Source organism: Sebastes fasciatus, chromosome 9, assembly GCF_043250625.1.
Source record: "Sebastes fasciatus isolate fSebFas1 chromosome 9, fSebFas1.pri, whole genome shotgun sequence".
Taxonomy (NCBI): Eukaryota; Metazoa; Chordata; class Actinopteri; order Perciformes; family Sebastidae; genus Sebastes; species Sebastes fasciatus.
In genome coordinates this window covers 16,472,860-16,494,801 of record NC_133803.1, presented here as the reverse complement: position 1 = coordinate 16,494,801, position 21,942 = coordinate 16,472,860, and the positions used below count along the sequence as shown (strand labels likewise).

The following is a 21,942-nucleotide window of genomic DNA, read 5'->3' as shown; positions in this document are numbered from 1 at the left end:
CACAAAACACAGTCAAACATGAATCGATTTTAGTGTCCACGCTGGCATTTATAAATTGATTTTGTCATGCTCCAGTGAATTTGTGTGTTGTTTGGTTTGGTTTCAATAATGAAATGAACAAACCCTCATTAGAAAAATAATGACAACACTGGCTTTGTACAGGGGTTGCACAGAAAAAACAGGGTTCATTGAATGCAGCACAACAGTGCAGTTCAGTGTATTTGAAGCATGATTAAAGGCAAGACATTACAATGTCGGAAAATCAAACAGCACATTAGGTACCTTCAAAGCAACACGATCATGACAGAATGAAACACATTCCTGGCCAAATTATGCTTTGCTCCGCTAATAAAGAAAACTACTTTCAGCAAAATATCATACAACATAAATTCATGCTGTTTGTGTCAGTCGACTGGATTTACAAGCAATGCTCTAACTAATTGGTTGTAACATCGTAAATGACTTGCAGTATTTCTCTGATAATTACATAATTGAAAAAAAACAAAAAGCATCAGTGATTTTGCACAGAAGCGTTTTAGCTGTCTGCTCCGTGAGCCAAATTACACCAGCGAGAGGTCTAAATTCAGTTATTATTTTTTCTCTTTTTAAATCAGTTTCCCCTCATTCAACGTGATGCGTTCAAGAGCACTAAAGCGCTTCACCACTCGGCTTCCCCAACAGCTTTGGAGAACACGTAGTCCCTGCCTCCGTAACACATCACTCCATCTTTCAAATGAAACTTCCAGCGGTTCTTACTGCGGTGAATCTGCAATAAAAAGAACATTTTATACAAGATTAAGAGTCAGCTCTGGGCTTTGTTGAGAGGCAAATAATGGCCAATATAGAGCCAAAATGTTCTTACTTTGTCATACTGACAAACGATTACATTGTCGGTGTCAAAGAGATCGGGGATGTCCTGTTCGATCACATCGTCACCTGAGTTCAAAGGATCCTATGCAACAGAAAATGCGTTTTTAAAACGTGCAATCAAAGACATGCTGTTGGGACAAAAAACATGACCGATAAATGTAATTTCTAGGCATTGATCAGCTGGAGTTTTCCACCCAGAGATGTGCCAGTGGCCAACAATTTATATCCAACACACTCCCTCTCACCTCTTCCTCTACATTAGCGAGTTCATCTGCTGCATCGCTGTCGCTGGAGGAGATGCTGTCGCCGTCACTGCTGCCGTTTCCTTCCTGCAGGGCCTTTATGGCCTCTGCGTTTATCATACCCAGAAAGTCGTTCTCTTCCAGGGGAACTCCCTCTTCCTCTTCCATGTCAGAGTTGCCTGCAGGACCATCCAGCTGCACGATGTCTGACAGTTCGCTGTAGCTGTAGTCCAGGTCCAGCTTAGAGAGAAGAAATGTAACAGTTATGCCATGATATACATTCAGAAATTGTAAGTATGCTCGGGTAAAATGTCTTTTCTTTGAATAATTCAAGATTGCACTCCTGAATTGGTTTAAGTTGATAGCACAGCAGTCTGTTTTACAGTACTCAGGCATTTGAGATTTTAATGCAATTCATGTTTAGGACTTTAATATGAGAAGGTTTTCTAACATGAACGTCGACTATCATACATGGAAACATTTATTTCAGATGAATTAAAGAGCCACTCTAACAATTTATTATTGAACTTTCATGAGGTTAAGAATAGTATGGTAAAAAACCAATGCAGCAGAGGCTGAGATATTGTGACTTTTCGTCTCTAATGTGGGTCCAAGTTCCAAAAAATGCAGGATCCTACACTTCCCACAATGCAACTCAATGCTTTTCATTACAAACAGATGTTGAGTGCCCCTTTGAGGAATAGTCCAACATTTGGGGAAATACACTTTTGCTTTCTTGTCAAGAGTTAGATGATAAAAAACGTATTCCACTTTATGTCGATCTAGTCAATATAAAGGTACTGCCAGCAGCTGGTTATCTATGTTAGCGTAACATAAAGCCTTGAAACTCCCAGCCAAAACATAGTTTGGCACATAAACCCCCATTTAAAAAAAACATTTTTACAGTTCCATCTTTGTAGAGATTAAACAAACCAAGAAATAATGTGTTAATTACTGAGCTTTAGAGGTGCTGGTAGGCAGATTTTGTTAGAGTATAGTATAGACAGAGCCAGGTTTCCCCGTTTTCAGTCGATATGCTGAGCTAAGCAAAATGGCTGCAGCTACATATTTAGTGTTCAGATATGAGTGCATTTCCCAAAAAGTCAAACCGTTAATTTAACAATAGACATCTGTACCTCAATCACTAGCCTTTTCCTATTACGTTACCAGTGTTACACCAAAATCTTTGACCACAGAGAGCCAGCGACACATGAGGTCACCATTTCTGATGGCTGTTTGTCAGAAAATGTGACCCCACTGTACCTAATAAATGAGGCAAATATGTGACAGAAAACACACAAAATTAAATTGTTAAAAAACAAACATGTTTTAATATTTTTTTATTTAAACTCAAAAAGAAAAGTAAAATATTTTGGTGTAACACTGGTGTATTTGCTTACACCAGTATTTGCTTAAAGGAGAATATTCTTTTCAACTTACCCCAAGAATAGCCTCAGACTGGTCGTCAGTCTTTGCAGACGCTAGACTCCTCGCCCTTTCTGCCTTCTCTCTCTCCTCCTCGATCACCTCTTTCAGGATGTCGTCGATGTCTCTGGTCTTTAACTGTGCCGTCTGTGTCAAAGCGTCCTCGGCGCTGATCTGGAAATCTAATTGACTGCAGGGTGAGGCGCTCGTACTCAGGTTCACGGGTTCGAGTTGAGGACTCGGCTCATTTTCTTCCAGTGTGACCTCTGGCTCTGGAGAGCGGGCACCCTGAGGAGGCGAGGTGTCAGCAGCAGGAACTGGTGGCTGCTGGGGGATGCTGCTCTCCTGACCGTTGGGTAAACTGGTATTTGGATGTGGCGGATGTGTGACAGAGGTAGCAGGAAGAGAGGCTGGCTCCACCTCCTGAGGATGATTTGGTGGGACAGCAGCTGACTGAGGGGCAGCAGCTTCTTCTCTCCGCTCGGTGACTTTCTGCATGGGTCGGGATGCAGGTGGATGACCTGCTGCTGGGGCCTGAGTAACCACAACGGGAACATTGACCTTGTAAAGTTGACCTCAGTGAGACAAAAGGGAAAAGTGTCATGTTAAATTCAACCCATTAGTGCATGGATGCTGCAAACTGAAACAGATGTAGGCCCATAGCAGGTAGAATCGTTGTGTACCAGAAGCTGTTTGTAGAGTGACTCCAGCTGGTATCTGCACAGGGTAAGACAACCCAGCAGGGAGAGAAAAAGTAGAGAGTGTCTCCGAGTTGTTCTGCAATGAAGGAAAATATAATCCAGCATATAAAAACAGTAATGATTTACAGCCATCTTCTACAAAATGTTGGGCTTATCAATTAAACATGAAGCAATTTCAAGTATTTTTTAGGGTTCGCATTAGAGCTGGAACAGTTAATCGATTAATTGATTAGTTGTCAACTATTAAATAAATAGCCAACTACTAAATCTTTACTCCTCTATGACAGTAAACTGAATATCTTTGAGTTGTGGACAAAATAGGACATTTGAGGACATCATATTTGGGCTTTGGGAAACACTAATTGACATTTTTCACCATTTTATCGACCAAACAACTAATCGATTAATCAAAAAAATATCTACTGATTAATCGACAATGAAAATAATCGTTAGTTGCAGCCCTAGTTCACAAATTCAGATAGAAAATTGAAGTGTCCAAATCTATATTCAAATTGATCAAATTCAATTTGTGAAACTAAATCTAAAACTGTGATCTAAAATGTTAAGTTGAAAAAAGTCAAGTTGCTAAAAACCGATCTAAGTGTTTAATACTGTTTTGTTTTTTAACAGGAGAGGGAGAGTCATCCCAGGTAGCCCAAATGTTCAAGTTTTCTCCTCTTGAATTTTGGAGTCTGAAATGAACAAATCCAATTTAAACAATTATATCAGAATGTAACTAAATTCAAACTTCTGAACCATAAAACAGGAACTTAAAATTAAGTTAAGATTAAGATTTCAATGCTATAAATTTCATGGTGTTCACATTTCAATATTATGCATTCAGCGGTGATTCAATATAACAATAAAAAAAATTCAATTGCTGTCAAGATTCAAACTACTATGGATATTATTTGCTTCCGAATATGCACCTCATGTAAATAGCCATATGAGGTCAGGGAGGTGATGTATACTGTAAATCATGATGACACTCACTTTCATTGGGAAACTGTGGATATTCTGACTGGGGATCACAACTGAGGCTAGGAAACAAAAACCAGAGCAGAGCAGGTGATACAAAAGTCAAAAGAATCACTTCAATTACATTAGTGTACAATTATGCCACAAACATCTAATTTGAGAACTAATCTGCTGCAAATTCACACACCGAAATATTCACATTTAAAGTAACTGAGCTACTTTAAAGTAAGAGTTTCTAGGCCTACTGTTACCTGTTAGTTCATGATCAGTCTGACTGAAGTTGGCAGGGAGCTGCAGCACAAAGTTGGATGAGTTGATATTATTTTTCCTGAAGTCTTCCATTGCCTTTGACTGCATCATCTTTGACTCCCAAAGCTGCACAGCAAGAGGACACAGCAGTCTGTCTTCCTGGTATGGTGTATACATCCTCACTAGATACTGATATCTTGAGTCAAGATGTGTGCATTATATCTATTATTCTTAACAAAAATTAAGCAGGGTTGTGTTGACTCACATGTCTTAAATCATCCAGGACACGGTCTTCAAGCCCTTCATCCAAGAAGAGCTCCCTCATACTCTCAATCACATCATCAATGATGGACAAGTAGAGTTTGGCCTGCAGTTGTTTACAGAAACTGCAAGTCAGAAGCTGTTCAGCTGCTTGTGAGGATAAAGTGATTGTTTTTATAAACAACACACCAAATTTCATTAAATTATCTGCCTTTTTCTGTGCTGCTAACTTGTTGGAAAGAGTAGACTCATATTTATATGTAAATATAAAGGTAATTGTCTGAACATATCAAAGTCACTCTTCATTTCAGATCACACATCAGTATTTTTCAAGCTAATGTTTTTTTCAGAATAAGAAGATGTTGCCTATACTTTTTTTTTTCCCTGTACCCATTCCTGTTTTAATCTCTTATTTTCACAAAAAGCCCTTCTAAGGACAGGTGTTACAAATTAGCATCCACTATAAGCATCAGATAGCTGTTTTTAAGTTATCTATGTACATTGTATTGGTCCCTATTAAATAAACCATTAAACAAAAAACGTTTCACAGTGCATTTAAATCACTTTAAAACGACATTTTAAAAAAATGTGAAATGAAATATTTCAGGGCAGACTTCTTAAAAAGGGACAAAAAAACCTTGTTGATCAAACATTACTGTTAAGATTTGTGCGATATAGAAAAGCCATGTGACCTAATAATTTATAGATTTGTTTTGATGGGATTTGGTTTGACAACATGTTTGATTAAACTGCACTGAGCTATTCTAATAAATGCTTAAAGCTCAGAATAAATAGCCTACATTTGGATAGAAAGAGCGCTTCCAGCAGCCGTGCATACTCACCACGGGGCCTGTGTTGGTCAGCATGATTCAGGGCGAAAATAACTGCGGTCCGGTGACAATAATGGACTTTGGTAACATAATACTATGGATGTATAAAAAGAAATACATACAGTTAACGGTGATAAAGTGATAAAGATGGTTTAGCCCGCAGCAACCTGACCGCCAGTGAACCCACAGGTGATAATAATCAAGCTCCACACAGAGATGTGATTGGAGATGAGGCCTTCAGGGTATGTAGGGATAAAGAGTCTCAGAAAGTGGTGATAATAGTCACTGTTTTTTTTTTGTTTCCCTTTTTATTTTTTGTTCAATATAATCTTAAAATAGGTTTCAATAGACATATAATTTAATTTAAAGGTTGCATATTATGCATATTTTCAGGTTCATTGCCTGTTTACATGCTTTAATGTAATAAAACCCCTTTTTTTTTCTGTCTGTCTGAAACGCTCCGTTTTAGCCATAGGCTTTAGCTCATTTCAACAGAATTTCAGCAGTTTAGGTCTAGATGTTACTTCCTGTCAGCTAATGTCACATACACTGCAACCGGAAATACACTGAGACACATTCAGATTTTTTTTTTAAAACTGTGTAATGGTCTATTATTGTATATTTGTGACATCACAAAATTACAGAAATCCTGACAGCTCGTTTTAAGGCAGTTTCTGAATACATTGCCCATTTCTCCATGGATTAAGCGTTTTGATACTTTCACAGTATTTATATAGAACTTAAACGTGCTTTCTTATAAAAAATGACATGTAAATCTCCTTTTTTTTTTACAATATGGGACCTTTAAATTCAATCTTTGTTGCTAAAGCAAGGGTCCGCAACCTGCGGCTCTGGAGCCACATGTGGCTCTTTAGCTCCTCTCCAGTGGCTCCCTGTGGATTTTTAAAAATGGAAATGAATAACTGTTTTGTGTTTATATTTTCCTTTTTATTTATCATTGTTGTAGGTCTATGGTACAACGAAGTATTAGGGCCACATTGAGGAAAAAAAATAAATCTGAGATTTCGAGAATAGTCATAATATTACGAGAATAAAGTCATAATAAATTATTACGAATAAAAAAGTCATGATATTATGAAAATAAAGTCATATTATAAAGTAGTAATTTTACGTGCTATTTTATTTTTTTCTCGTAAAGTTATGAATTTTTTCTCTTAATATGACTTTTTTCTGGAAATCTCAGATTTTTTTTCCCTCAATGTGACCCTAATACTCCGTAGTACATTTGCTCTTTGACCCTCACTGCATTAGACTTATATACTATATACTTAGACTATAAACTGTGTTACCTTCATCACAATGCTCAAACGTTTTGCGGCTCCAGACAGATTTTTTTTTGGTTGTTTTTGCCTAAAATGGCTCTTTTGATAGTAAAGGTTGCTGACCCCTGTGCTAAAGCAAGATGAGAGTTTAGGCTTTCTCATTGTGCATCTCATTCATTATACCATCAAAACAATTCTGTGACAAATTCTGCTGCAGCTTGAGAGGCATCATGTCTGACTGGATGTCACCCATTTAGGGTTGGGGATAGTGGGTGTCCCTGCAGGCCAGTTGACAGTAGCTGATCTTAAGAGACTCAGATATCTCTGTCCAACACAGCTCTATAGCTTTCTGGTTACTTTCAACAAAAAGGTTATATGGTTGCTCATTTCCCACAGTGCTGAGGGCTCAGTAGTGTCTGATCCCTAGAATGCACAATGCCAGGAGTTAAAAATATTTCACCCTTTACAAAACACTTCATTTTGAACTTGGTGTTCAATAAAGTTGTAGCAGCAGCAGCAGGGGCCGTGACCCCCCGCTTCCTTCCGAGCATGAGTTTGGTAATGCTGGCACTCTCTCAACACTGTAGGTTGACTCCTCTGATGAGGATGAGAGCGCTGTGGCTCAAACGCAGCAACATGAGAGGATCCACCCGTCGATACTACAGTCGCTGACACCAACAGGCACTCAGCTGTCACTATAAAAGCTACTCTCAACTCAAACAGAGGCTCTCCTTACTCTTTATTCCCATATATAACTGATAGTTACATTATCTATGTTATGTCTATTTTATTAGTACATGCTTACTTCACCAATGGAAAATATTAAGTAACTGAAAATAATTGATGTAATGGAAGTAACCACGGTCAATTTAATGTTACAAACACTGCCCCCTATCGTGATCAAAAAAACTCAATGTTATCATTTTCGGTGAAACGTTTGAACTCATCCTTTGGGGTTAATAATCCATCTTTTTATGTGTTTAAGTGAAATATCCCCAAAATATAAACACCTAAAGACCATGAAAACACATAATAGACATAATTAATAACAACAAATTAGCTTTAGAAGAGTAGAGGCTATAGTGACTCATCACCGCAGGGTCCAGCATGAAAATGATTGCATTAAACAATATTGTGTTCCATGTGCAGTGTGTTCCCAAAGAGGTGAATCAATTCAACTCAACTCTTATGTACCTGTGCACTATCAGAGTTAATTAAATAAAACAAATCACACAGCATGCAGCACTTGCACGAAATCATTTCCTACAACTCACACGTCATTTATTGAGCAGCAGCCTGCCATTACTCACTGCTGGATGTCTCAGTCTCTCAACTAAACTGCGATGATGGGAAATATTGAGTTAAATTGTGCTGTTTTGACACTCAGTGTGATGTTTGTTAAAAACTATTTTGCTCCTTTGTTAAGAATTAACACATATTACTGTGGTGTTTTATGCGTGTGCAGTTCTCCATTAACAAGGTGTAAACTCACGGTTAGTTTCTGTGACAGTCACTTCCATCTGTGAAGAAGTACCAGGAGACATTCAGCTTTAATTCAATTTTTTTTACTCTTGACGTACATAATATCCAGCTTAAGCCAGGTACCGCATACATAAAAATCATCACTGAAGGCTGTGTTGTTCACTATGAAGCTTCACCATTCTTTTTTTTTTTTTTTTTAATCCAACCTATTCACAACCCAGAGGCAGAAAGATCACATAATAAAGATTTGATTTGTTTAAATAAAATTACATTCCTCCAGAATACAACCTTGGTGTATAGTCAAAGGTCAGCTTGAGGTAAGCAACGCAAGTAATGAGCCGTATTCCATGTGGAAAAAAATAATTAATTTCTCACTTTATATATAATAATATTAGTACCCTGTGTTGCACAGTACATTTCAGACAAAAAGTGCTCCGAAGGTGGGTCATATTAGTCGCAGTCAGTCCTGCTGTATCACTCACTAAATGCAATTTGTCTGTATTTGGCAAAAACAAGACAGTTACCCTTCAAATGTGACATTATTTTGTAGCTTTTGGGGCCAATGTACTTGTGAGAAACATGATATAATTGTTGGTTTGTCTCATGTTGCTTTGAACTTCTGATCAGAGTGCTTCACTGCTGAGAATGGCTTCTAATTGGCACAGAGCCGGAGTCAATTCAACACTAATAACTGTGATTAGGTCACTTCAGACAAATGCTGATCCGTGGGGCTCAGTGTGATGTGACCCACCTTTGAACCGACGTATTTGTGAAACTATAATTACATCACGAAGGTCCTTGCATATTCGTTTTGACACTTAAGGGGTTACGTACATATGGACTGCAAAATATTGAGAATCCAAAATGCCACATAGAATTTAGTGCAAATGTTGAGTATTCATACCTTAATGAATACATTTAGAAGCATGTGATGTTTAAACATCGCCAGGCAACAAAAGGGCCTGACCCTAAACGTCTGCTGATAATTACTTTTTCCTCAAATTCAGTGAATGTTGCTCATTACTTAAGCTGTTTATCTCAACGCAGCCCGTTCGGCGTACATTTATTAAGGCTGCCAATCATTCTGGAGGGCAGTGCAGATGATGCAAATGCAAGCTTATATACAGTACTCATATAAACTGTGGTCATACAGTTAATACATCTATTAAATGTAAAGTGCTAGGCAAAAGGACCATGTTAAATTGTTGATTAGTTCTAGACTAATTCAGTCTCAGTTAAAAGGATACAAAATCGGTTAACCTCCAGAAGAAATACTACCAGGCTATGTTGTGTAATTAGATGAATTTGACGAAAGCAGAAAGTCCCTCATCACCCTTGTTTTTGTTCATTTTTTTTTGTCATCCCTTTGCACCATTAAGACGATTTTGGCGAAAGGGATAACGTCCTCTTCAGAGCTTCTTTGATCATCACTGCGTCATACAGCCAGACTGCCTCTGTGATTCGGTTTCAATCCATTTCTTCTCCACCTCCACCTAAAATAAAAAACACAAAATGAGGTTAGTTGCACTAATAAATAGTAATAATAGAAGTTTTCTCATGCATTGAGCAAGATATTACAGTTGTTCTCATTCGCAATAAGCTCAAATCTCTGAACAATTAGTTTGTTGATCATAATAACATTTTAACATCTCATTCATTCAAGCAAATCGCACATGTTTTGGCACGTGTGTGCAAAGAGTAAATACAATTGTCTACAATTTACTCAATAACCACTTGCACGTCTGTCTTGCTGATCAAAACTGATGAGTTGATTCTCAGTGAAGTTGTCGTCCTCTTCTCAACTTCTAAACATTCTTTCATCGTTTGAGCAATCACATGTAAAATGATCCAATCAATTATCGAAAATCTGTCAGACATACATGTATATTACATAAATATCTATGACATAGTGTTACGTACTTTGAGGAGGTACAATTTGTTGTTTTTTACTGAACTACATTTTTTCATCGGCATGGATGTCATTTTGTGGCAAATTTTCTGTTCACCGTATATGACTTTATATGAAAGCTCAAGGGGGAATTTAGTGTTTATAATACATGTAACACTTTGCTACACAAATACATTTACTGTAAACACAAATGTGCATATAATGTTTCTGTGTATATAGTATTGTATCCTACAGTATTGACTTTTCCCATTAAACTTTGACCTACTGTTACAAAGGGAATCTATAAAGCTCTGTGCGAAACACATTCAGCCAGACAGATACTGATATTCTGGTATAGTACAGAAAGCAGTCAGTGTCAACAAAATCAAAAAAAGAGATTTCCATATAAGACACATTTCTAGGGTTGAAAAAACATGTAAACATTTCGACCAGTCCGACTCACACGATAACAAAACAAATTTTCATTTTGGTGCCAACTTACTGACACAATAACTAAGTTTCGAAGCATGAATGAAGTGTTTTGGGTGAGTTACTACCTTTTGCAGACATGCAATAGAGCTGTGATGTCCCATCAAACAGTTGTGACGATTGCACTTACAGTTTATATATAGAATGTTATGTCATTGTTTCAAATAATGAGCCACAGCGATTGAGAAAAAACTGTATTATTACTCTAATTAGACATCTCACCTGACAATGATAGCGTGTCCAACTGGTCACGTGTTTCTGCGGCTGGATGTCGTTGGCTGTGCCCATTGACTTCACTCTGGTCTGTGACACGACCGCGCCCATAATTTCACATTCCATCGTGACAAAAGGGTACCAGTCACTTGGGATCTCCTGATCTGATCCCAGCTCTAGCTTGCAGGAAAATGAATGGGGATGATCCACTGCTGCAAAGGAGAAAACAAAGGTCGCTTGTAGTTAGAGTGCCACACCACTGAGCGGCAAACATGCTGTAAACAAGAAGCCAAGGCCTAGAAGTTAATGAGAAAATGCTATTAATCTCTGAGGAATGCGTTACCCGTATTCTTCGCGGGCAGTCGGTCGATCCTCCACACGACGGCTGAATATACATTCTCATACTTCACAGTGCCGATTGTCACCTGCATGACAGGCTGTGAATCTGCAGCGCTGACGGCGCCCAAGCAGGCGTTTCTGTTCATGCGGGCCTTCAGTGACCTCTGCCGCAGCAGAGCCACTGTCTGCGTCACTTTGACCCAGTCGCCTGGCACCGGCACACGGATCACTACATTCTCGCACAGCGGGTTCGTTTCAGACACCCCCACTGCGGACAGGAAGGAGGCCGACATGTTAAGAAATGCCTGGAGCTCCACGTAGGCACCTTGAACTGTGACGACGGCTTTAATCGAGAAGGGAATTTCCGTGCAACCCAAAAGCGCCGTCTTGTACCGCATCAGCTCCACCCTGCAGGCCTCGGGCGGAGAGAACTTTACCAGTCGGGACCTCTGAAAGTCTGTCTCGTTCACACATCTATGAAAATGGCAGTCTGCGATCTCCATCCAGAGCTCGCCGTCCTCCTCGGAGCCGTAGCTGGAGTGGGAGCGCAGCAGCCCGAGATCGTTAAGGGCGAGAAAACAATCCCCTATTCCGTTCAGGAAAGAGAGACAGTGAATCTGGGTGAAGGCCGTCCGCTCCATGACGTCGCCGGACTTATCCAGTTGTACCCAGATGTGATCGGTGATCTGCAAGTTCAGCTCCTGCTCCTCGTAGTGCCGCCTCTGCTGGTGGTGCAAACACAATTTGAAGATTTCCTCCTCCATGGAGACTACCAGGTCCTCCATGTCGTCGTGCGCCGTGGAGCCAAACTTGAGCAGCTCTTCCGCCTCCGCCTCGTGACTGACCTCCAGCTTGGGGTGGTACCGCTTCTTTTCAATGTACGAGAAATGTTCCACCTTGACCGAGAGGACTTTGCGCGGCTCGCCGTAGCTTTCCAGTTTGAGATCCGAGAGCCTGCACTGGGGGAGAAGCTGGAACTCCTTGAACGGCTTCTCCAGCCCTTTCTCGTAGAACATCTGCAGCACACCTCCCGGCAACAGGCGGAGGTAGATTGGCCCCCACTGTCGCGAAGACATGCGGTTCTTTTTTTCGGGAATCCTGAGCAAGACAGACCAGCCGTCTCTCTTCTGGCTACGGAACAGACCCCGAGGGACGAACTGAGATGAACCCTCGCTTAACACCTCGCTTTTGCAACTTAGCCGCCTCTCCCCGTCTTTTTCCGTCTCCGTTCCTTCTTCCGTTTCTGCTCGTAGGCCTTCCAGTTTGTGGCAAACGTAGGAGAAGGAGCTCTGGAGGTGGTCACGCGGAGGCTCGCTGCCGTCTTTGGTCCGAATAAAGAAACGGGGTAGGCTGTGGTCAGATTCTGAGTCTGAGGAGGAGGAGCTGTCCACGTCGGCGCTGTGTCTAGATCCATCCCAGAAGGGGTTATAGTGTCCTGAGTTCCCCTGGAAAGAAGGGAAAGGGCTTGGGCCGTCTGAGGTTTGATGCGGGGCCTCTGGTGCAGGAGAGGGAACAGAGGGGGTAGACGTGCTGGAGAGACTCCGGAAGTAGTCGTTCTTTTCCCGAGTGTTGAAGTGAAATGGGGACGCACCGCTAGGAACCCCACTCACAGGAGTGCAAAAGGGCGTGTTACATGGTACACAGGAACTTCCACTTAGACTCGAGTGGCTTTGAGGGGACTCCAGAGAGCTATTGAAGCTCCAGGAAGTATCTCTGATTGGAGGAAGAACTAATTTCAGACCGTTGGGACGCGGCACTGACGCTTTGATGAGCCCTGGCGACTGTAGGGGCTTTTGAGGTGATGAGAGCGGTGTGTTGTCATCTTCAAATGTGACCCAGTTTGAGTGATTTGTGGAACACATGGCGAATGAAGAGGACCGATGACCGGTTCCAATCAACAATTACTTCTTTGTTGGGTAACTGTCCCCCCCGAGGCCTTCTTCCTCTGCAAGAAAACAAATAATAACAATGAGAAAAGGAAACAAAATGATGTCTTATAAGTCATTTTTTTAAAGGTTAAAATGCTCTGCTCTTGAACAGATCAGTTCTCATAAAGTCCTCTTATCCTGTCGGTAGAAAAGAGAGAGTGAGAGAGCTGCTGGGGATATAAATAAAACAGATTTCCTAAAGGTACTCTATTAAAACGTAATGAGAGACTGACCTTGAAAAGACCTGGAACATGTTTATATATGTTAACGCCACAATTAATGTTGTTGTAAATGCTGAAGCAAGCACTCTGCAGTGCAGTCAGTGTCCGTATTATACATTGAACTGTCTTGCAAGTACACAATCAGAATAGGGTCAACAGTCTTTTATAGAGTATCAACCATTTTCGTTATTCTCCGGGCAATGTTATTTAACAGTAATTTGCACTGTAAGGTTGAATCAAGGAGTATTGTCATTCTTCACTTATTGTAATTCTAAATGATAGATTTAGATTTTGTGCACCAAAACCTATTGTTGTGGAAAATCTTTTGCCTTCATTAAAGCGAGGGTAGGCAGAATGTTTGTGGCATCATTGAGCAGAAATCCCATAATAACCTTTCAGCATATTTTAATTCAAGTGCTCTGTGAGAAAATCTGACTTCTGCACCTCCTCATGGCTCTGTTTTCAGGCTTTAGAAAATCTAGCCAGTGACGGGAGACTTTGGCCAATCACAGGTCATCTCACAGAGAGAGAGCGTTCCTATTGGCTGTTCATTTAACGGAGGCAGCTGTCAATCACTCGCGAACTCCGATCAAACGGTCAAACTAGGCAGCGCTGATCAAATATGAATCAATATTCTGTTACTGTAATGCCTATTTCTCGCCTCAAATTGTTTTCAGGAACATCTTGTAGTGTCTTACTCTATTCATTACTTGTCTTGCATTTATCAGAAATATCTCTGTTACAAAAACACCACTTATTTTGTTTAAGAATTCATCCTTCAGTTTAGCTATAGACATGACATATTCTACCAGACATGCTACTGAAGGAAAGTTCACATTACCAAAAGCAAGGACAAATGCAATCAAACGAACGCTCATGTACCAAGCTACGAATGAATGAATGGAATTTGCTATATTGCACAAGAAAACAGTCAAATTCAGGTGTAAATCATCTGCGTAGAATAAATTCTGACAAATTGACACTAGTTTTCTCGAAGGATTGTGATATATATGATAGGTGATGTGTTTTTTTTAGAAGCTGCTACCGGAGCAGAGGAGGAAATGTTCAGAGAAAAAGACATGTTTCTGTTTTTCAAAGGGAAGAGTTCTGGATATTCAAAGGTTTTGTATTGCAAATTGATGAGCTAAAATGTTGTATTTTAGACATACTGTGCTTTGAAATGAGCATAATCTAAATATTTCATTGCGAGCCTGCTCTGTGAGAAAAGTTAACCGTGGCGGCAAAGATCCTGCCTCATTAACCAGCATGAAGTCAACTGTGAAAACCGGCATAATGTGGCACAGCGGCTTGTACTGCATGAAGCTTCGGACGGGAACAAAAGCTGTTTAAATGACCGTGAATGTTTTATCCTCACTGATATGAGATCTGCGGAACATATTTTAAGTATTGAATGCTGTAAACGTGTGGGAATGTTGCTAAACAGCAATGGCATTCGGGCTAATTAACCAGTAAACATGTTGTAATCTTTACAAAATCTTGCTGTTAATTTCCCTGCCAGTCAATCAGAGGATGTCTTTTGATGTGCTGGCAGCTCTGCTCTCACCAACATCAGGCTCGCAGGCCTCAAGAGAAGCCACTTTCGAAACGTCGAAGCGTCATCTCCCCATAAAACATCTTGAAAAAAAATAATTGAAAGCAGAAAAGCCTCAATTACAGCCTTCCTCCTCCCTTCAAGATCACAGCCACGACTCGCATGAAGGAGACATTCAGTGGCAAGTTCCTCCAGTGGCAAGTTCCTCCAGCTATAAATAAACAGGGGAAGTGAGGGCTCTGATTCAGGCTAGCGGATTGACAAGTCTTCAGTCAAATACTGGAGAGAACATCTTTCTAATGAGGGGGATGTTTGCAGTGGCAACACAGACATTCAATGAGTTCATCCCGCCTCTCTGACTTACAGAATCCTTCAGCTTTGGTTCAAAAAGAGACGGGCACTGAGAAGATTGAGTTCTCCACGGGGGTTACTGACAGTCTTTCACATTCATTTCCAGTCTCGCCGTCTCTTTCCCGGGCTCTCTAAGCAGGCAGTACACAAACCAGACGTTGCTAAATCTACAGAGGACAAAAAAAATACATTCCACGCATTCCTCGGGGACAAGCAGCTCTGCACACAGGAAATACCAGCCTACTCGATCCGTGTGAACTGACAACAAATATTATCTTAATGGGATTTTTTTTTTTTTTATTATCAAATTTTTAAAAAATGCACCGGTTATTCATAAATCCTGGTTTGTCTGGTTGTTTATCGTCGTCAAACATAACAAAACAGTGACAATTAAGGAGCCTGGGGATTAAGATAGGCTTATATTACAGTAATTAGGTAAATAATAAACATACAAAACCAGTCTGAGGAATTACTTTTGGAGGTGAAGAAATCTCCCATGGTAACACACCAGTATAGAGCTGCAACGACTAATTGATTAGTTATCAACTATTAAATTAATCGCCAACTATTTTGATAATAGATTAATCGGTTTTAGACATTTCTTTAAAGACAAATAAAGTAAAAATTCTCTGATTCCAGCTTATTAAATGTGAATATTTTTCTGTTTTTTATTCCTCTATGACAGTAAACTGAATATCTTTGAGTTGTGGACAAAACAAGACATTTGAGGACGTCATCTTGGGCTTTGGGAAACACATTTTTCACTATTTTCTGACATTTTTTAGACCAACAACTAAACGATTAATCGAGAAAATAATCGACAGATTAATCAACAATGAAAATAATCGTTAGTTGCAGCCCTAATAAAGTAATGCAAATACAAACATAGTAATCCTAAAGAGCAACTTTGTCTAAGCCTCTCTTACAAACACTGTTCAGGCTTGTTCCCAGTTAAATTGCAGTGCTTCAGACAAAGAGTAGGCTAATCCCATACATTATCTCAGGTTCATCATGACCGATTATAACTATACTTATAGAAATGACAACACTTGCTAAACTTAGGGTAGGCAAAATAATGTACACACCTCGTGGACAATAACTTAAAGTCTGAAGTCACTTAATTATAAGTATTGAGTCATAATATGTTGCCGAATAGATGCATTCGTCAGCTTTAAAAGAGGCCAGTCAGCACTTCTTTGATACTTAACACTTTACTCCAAACAGATCAAATTACAGGTGCAACTGTCAAAAACTGCAGAATAATGTGAATATCATGTGTCTAGAATAAAGTGACAGCTTATCACAACCACAGACATTTCAATCCACCAAGAGGAACCAACAGGGATATGAGAAAACAAATGCTTCTTCTTGGAATTCAACCTAATATGTATAATATATCTGAACTGCAGTGATCGTAATGATCGTTTATTTCAAGATTAATGTCCATTCCCATGAGGAGTTCTTGTTATTCTGCCTATCTCCTGTATTTCCTCTGTCCAGTGTGTGACAGAAGGGACAAATCCCTTGATGACAGGAAGCAGGAACAGTCGCCTGACAAATGATGACAGAGCGGAAACTATTGTGGTTTAAGAATAAAACTGCTGAATTTTTAAAAAGAACACAAGTTTGAACTTGAACTTTGCAGACAGATGCTTCCTGATTAAAGGAGACAAGTTCCTGTTGGATTCTCTGGCATACTCACACTATAGAGTAGATTTGTTTTCCTGTAGAAAAGTATATAAATGGAGTGTACTACTGTTGTGACCACAATGACTATCTAGTGCAGAGCTGGAAATGCGATGACCCATATTCCAGTGGCAGCACCGGTGCTGTCTGCAAAGTGAGCTCTGTTCTCCCGTCAATCAAAGCAGAAGACATTGAACAAATAAATCAATGTTATGTTATATACAATAAGTCAAGGGTATTTGTTGTAGAGGTTTGTTCCACTTCAGAAAAGCATGACTGGAAAAAATAAGCAAGAATAAATGGGAGACGTTTGTGTCAGCTGATGCACTTAAAAAGCCTTTTCCACTATTGCGCGTCATGTAGTTTACTCAAGCAGTAGTGATTCATTTTGATCTCAGACACTTAACTAATAATAAACTAATGGAAAAAAATTGTATTTCATATATATTTTAGAGCATCCTCAAAGCAAGACTATGTAACTTTTGAAAGAAGTAATAATTCCACATTATTCCCTTTACAAACGAAAAGCTGAATTCATAAGCAGTAAAATACACAACTGTTCAATTTATTAGACTCAGGTGTTTTGTTTCTATAGCCGGCCTTTTAGCTTTTGGTTGTTAACTAATGTTAGCAAACTTTAGCAAGTAGATATTGCTCCATAACAGACATTACTGACTCTTCTCCACTCTTGTTATTTGTACACTATGTTTAAGCATTTACCATTATCCCCTCATTGTCACTTGCATATGGAGGACGGAACCTGCCAAAATAAATAAATAAATGACTTGATAAATAAATATGACATTAAATGAACCAAAAATAATATAAAAAAATAAATGTAGGCATTATTTAATTGATAAAATGTAACATAAATTGATATTTCTGTTAGAGATAAACCAATACCAATACCGTATCTATTAAATTCAATTATATATTTATATACTATATACATTATGTACTGTATTTTTAATTCTTGTTCAAATTTTGACAAATTTTTTTCTGGATTAAAAAGGTTTACGCTTGAATTATAATTCCTGTAAATTTGAAGATTTTTTACAAAGTTGCTAGTGAACGATTCAGTAAATTTATATCTACGTATTTATTTGCTACATTTTGTTTTACTGTTAGGAAAGCAATGTTGAAGTCAGGGTTGATGTGGCCTTACCATATGAAACTGGAAAATCTGATTACTTTTGATGAATTTAAAACACTAATGAAAGACCTAGAAGCAGAGTCAATCGGAAGCTCTGTGTTTCTGAATATTTTCACTTTAACGTTGGCTTCAAACAGTTGTTTTTAATGTGTTCTGTATGATATTATGCTATGTATTTATTTTGCATTTGTTTTATGTTGTGGTGTCTGAAACTTTAATGTATGTTTAAATGCTGCTGTCCTGGCCAGGTCTCTCTTGCAAAAGAGATTCTTAATCTCAATGAGTACTACTTGGTTAAATAAAGGTTTAAAAATTAAAATAAAATAAAATCTGATTATCATCATAAAATAATTATCCCAGTTACTTCCACACAGTGAGGCATACAAATTAATAATTTAACACTCGTATCGGATCAGTACTCGGTATCGGCCGATACCCAAAGCCCAGGTATCGCTATCGGTATGGGACTGAAAAAGTCGGAGCAGTGCATCCCTAATTTCTGTTTTAATTTGCTTCTGTATTTATTTATCTGTGTATTACTTCCTCTATCTATCTACCCCTTCTATTTAATTCCCCCTTTCATTTTTATTTTTAATGCATTTACTTTTGAATTAATTTTTTATTTGTTTTGTTTTTTTATTTTGGCAGGATTCGTCCTCCATACATCACAGTAACTTGGCTACTAAGTAACCTAGTCTCACTTTGGAGTGATATAAATTAAAAAAAAACTGTTTCAAATATTTTTATTAGGAAGCATGTGCATGTCAGTGACACAGACTTCTGCGTGGTGTGTATCATGTCTCATTTCTGATATATATCAACAAAAACAGACAATAGGAACTAAGGGCAAACAAAAATGGAGACAAGCAAATACAAAAGAACATAAGTAAACAAAACAGATCTAAAACTATCTACTCTTCTATTTAATTCTCCCTTTCATTTTTATTTTTTGGGGGTTTTTTGCATTTACTTTTTAATTATTTTTTTATTTTGGCAGGATTTGTCCTCCATACTTAATAACATAACATAACCTAGTCTCACTTTGGAGTGATATCAATTAAAAAAACTAAACAAACAGTATTGTTTCCGAATAATATATAGCAAAAAAGTCCAAAAATGTGTCTTCTACATGTGCAAATAACTAGTAATCCTATTGAAACACTATTGTTGCAGCGCATTCTTGCAGCGTGGGGTCAGTAAATACCACACAAACCCACGAGTTACCGGTATAAACCACATAGTTTGGGTCGCCCATAACAACAACAACAACAACTAGAGAGGGCTGTAGAAAGAAAACAGTACCAGCATGCTGTCATCCACAACACAACAGAACCAGGCCCATTACAGAGAGGAGAGAGGAGGAGGCCCACTTCTGGGATCAGCCTTTGTTTATGCTGCAAAGTCTGAGTAAAGTTGTCACTCACTCACTTTTCAGTCGGACAAACACCATTCACTCACAACCCCGAGCTACGACTGACAAGTTACCAACGTCACCAAAAAACTGTGTTAAAGTGGTGAACTATCCCAGCTCTGTCTCTAAAAGCAGAGCAGCAGAAGAGAGCAATACTCACAGATCCACAGCATGTAGTTCACTGGGATTCAGGTCATGACTTCTTGTTTTAATGGACGCGTCTGTACTCCTGATGTCGACCGGGTTTTTCCCTCAAAATGGCAGAGAGTGTAAATCCTGTGAGTTTTAACAGCGCAGCGCTTCCTCTCCTCCCAGAGTTCACACAGACAGACTGTCCTATCCAGACTGTCCTCCAGCGGGACACGGCAGGAATCAACCGAGCCGTGCTGCCTTCAGGAGCGTAGGAAATGTCGCTATCAGGATGTGGGTAGTGCATAGAGTAGTAAGTAGAGAAGTGAAACATTAGCCATTAGATTGGTAATAAACAATGTACATATGCTTTAGTTTAATAAGCAATTTTTTTGACATATAAAGTATTTTATGCACATTTTAATCCATTTCAGAGCCCAGTGTGTCAAAAACTGGACATATAACTATATATCTGCAGGACAGATAATAATGCACTATACTCATTTTTAACAGTCTCTTCTACACTATATTCATTTTTAACAGTCTCTTCTGCACTATACTCATTTTTAACAGTCTCTTCTGCACTATATTCATTTTAACAGTCTCTTCTGCACTATATTCATTTTTAACAGTCTCTTCTGCACTATATTCATTTTAACAGTCTCTTCTACACTATATTCATTTTAACAGTCTCTTCTGCACTATATTCATTTTTAACAGTCTCTTCTGCACTATACTCATTTTTAACAGTCTCTTCTGCACTATATTCACTTTTAACAGTCTCTTCTGCACTATACTCATTTTTAACAGTCTCTTCTGCACTATATTCACTTTTTTAAAAGTCGTGTATCACAGCTTTTACCCTGCACTATATTCACTTTTAACAGTTTTCTTCATCTCCTTGTATTTTTATTTGGTATATTTTTTTTGTACTTTGTACTACTAACTTTTTACTGCCATTTTACTAACATGAGCACTATGGAACTGTGATGCTGGAAACTTGAATTTCCCTCGGGATTAATAAAGTTACTATCTATCTATCTATCTATAAACATGACATGTTACAAAGTGCGTGCATGCCCCCATGTATAGCATCTAATTACAAGTTAAGCCTGATGGCAATGTTGTAAATCTACAGATTCAGCAAAGGATGGACTTGAATTAAAGGTGACTCACAGTTAGAACCTACAAATAAAATATTAAGTATGTTCATGAGGCTGTTGTTGTTTTTGTTTCTTTTCTCTCACTCTTTTAACCCTGTTTTGACAATATTGCTGTCGTCTGGCAGCTTTGCGCTTGCACTTTTATGTTATTTTGTATAAGGGTACTGGGTGTTTCATGCTTGTGTGTGTGTTTATTGTAAAAGAAAAAGTTGAAAATCAAAAAATCAAAAAGTACGTTCATGAGGAATATATATATATATATATATATATATATATATATATATATATATATAAACTACTTAAGCTCTGTCCTGTCATCATTTTTGCCTTACTTGAGAAGTATATAACAATACACCATTTCAAGCAGGATATTACTTTTCTACCACCACACGTCTCTTAATGTATTATGCTCTTATATTAATTCTGCAGCTTCTGTCCTTCTTGAATTACAACATTTAAAACCAAACCACCATTTTATCATTATTACTGGTCAAAAGCTGGACATATAACTATAAACATTACATGTTACAAATTGCATGCATGCCCCCCATGTGCCCCCGGTTGGTGCACCTTTTCCACACACCTTATATTGTCCTCTTTTGGCATATGTGTAATAACTAATTGTTTTGATACCAATGGTTATGGGTTTTTAGTTTTTCTCATTATTTGGTCTTTATGTTTTGTTCTTTTATTGTTGTTTTTATTTTGTCTGTATTTCATTGTATCTGTGCAAGCACTTTGAAACTATGTTTAGAAAGATGCTATTCAAATAAAGATTATTATTATTATTATTGTTATTATGTATAGCAGCTAATTACAAGTTAAGCCTGATGGCAGTGTTGCAATTTTACAGATTCAGAAAAAGGATAGACTTGAATTAAAGGTGAATCACAGTTAGAACCTACAAGAGGGGGTTACAATAAAATATTAAGTATGTTCACGAGGCTGTTGTTGTTTTTGTTGTTTCTTTTCTCTCACTCTTTACGCTGTTTTGCCAATATTGCTGTCGTCTGGCAGCTTTGCGCTTGCACTTTTATGTTATTTTTATAAGGATACTGGGTGTTTCCTGCTTGTGTGTGTGTTTAGTGTAAAAAAAAA

At 38.5% G+C, this 21,942-nt stretch overlaps 1 protein-coding gene across 2 annotated transcripts; it reads right to left on the bottom strand.

Annotated features, from left to right (window-relative positions):
* Positions 1–153: 153 nt before the first annotated feature.
* Positions 154–19,965, bottom strand: LOC141774029 (stonin-1-like). Of its 2 annotated transcripts, XM_074646306.1 has the most exons (11): positions 19,713–19,923; positions 11,255–13,195; positions 10,921–11,123; positions 4,731–4,832; positions 4,468–4,591; positions 4,232–4,278; positions 3,221–3,314; positions 2,553–3,112; positions 1,116–1,352; positions 863–952; positions 154–766 (listed from the first exon to the last, which is right to left on the bottom strand). In XM_074646306.1, the coding sequence occupies exons 2-11, from the start codon at positions 13,110–13,112 to the stop codon at positions 659–661; spliced, it is 3,423 nt and encodes a 1,140-aa protein (XP_074502407.1). In that variant the 5' UTR covers positions 13,113–13,195; positions 19,713–19,923; the 3' UTR covers positions 154–658. The 2 variants fall into 2 exon arrangements, with proteins under 2 accessions (XP_074502407.1, XP_074502405.1); XM_074646304.1 differs by lacking the exons at positions 154–766; positions 863–952; positions 1,116–1,352; ... (3 more) ...; positions 4,468–4,591; positions 4,731–4,832 and adding an exon at positions 8,389–9,814 and having other exon boundaries at positions 19,713–19,965.
* Between the last annotated feature and the right edge of the window lie 1,977 nt (positions 19,966–21,942).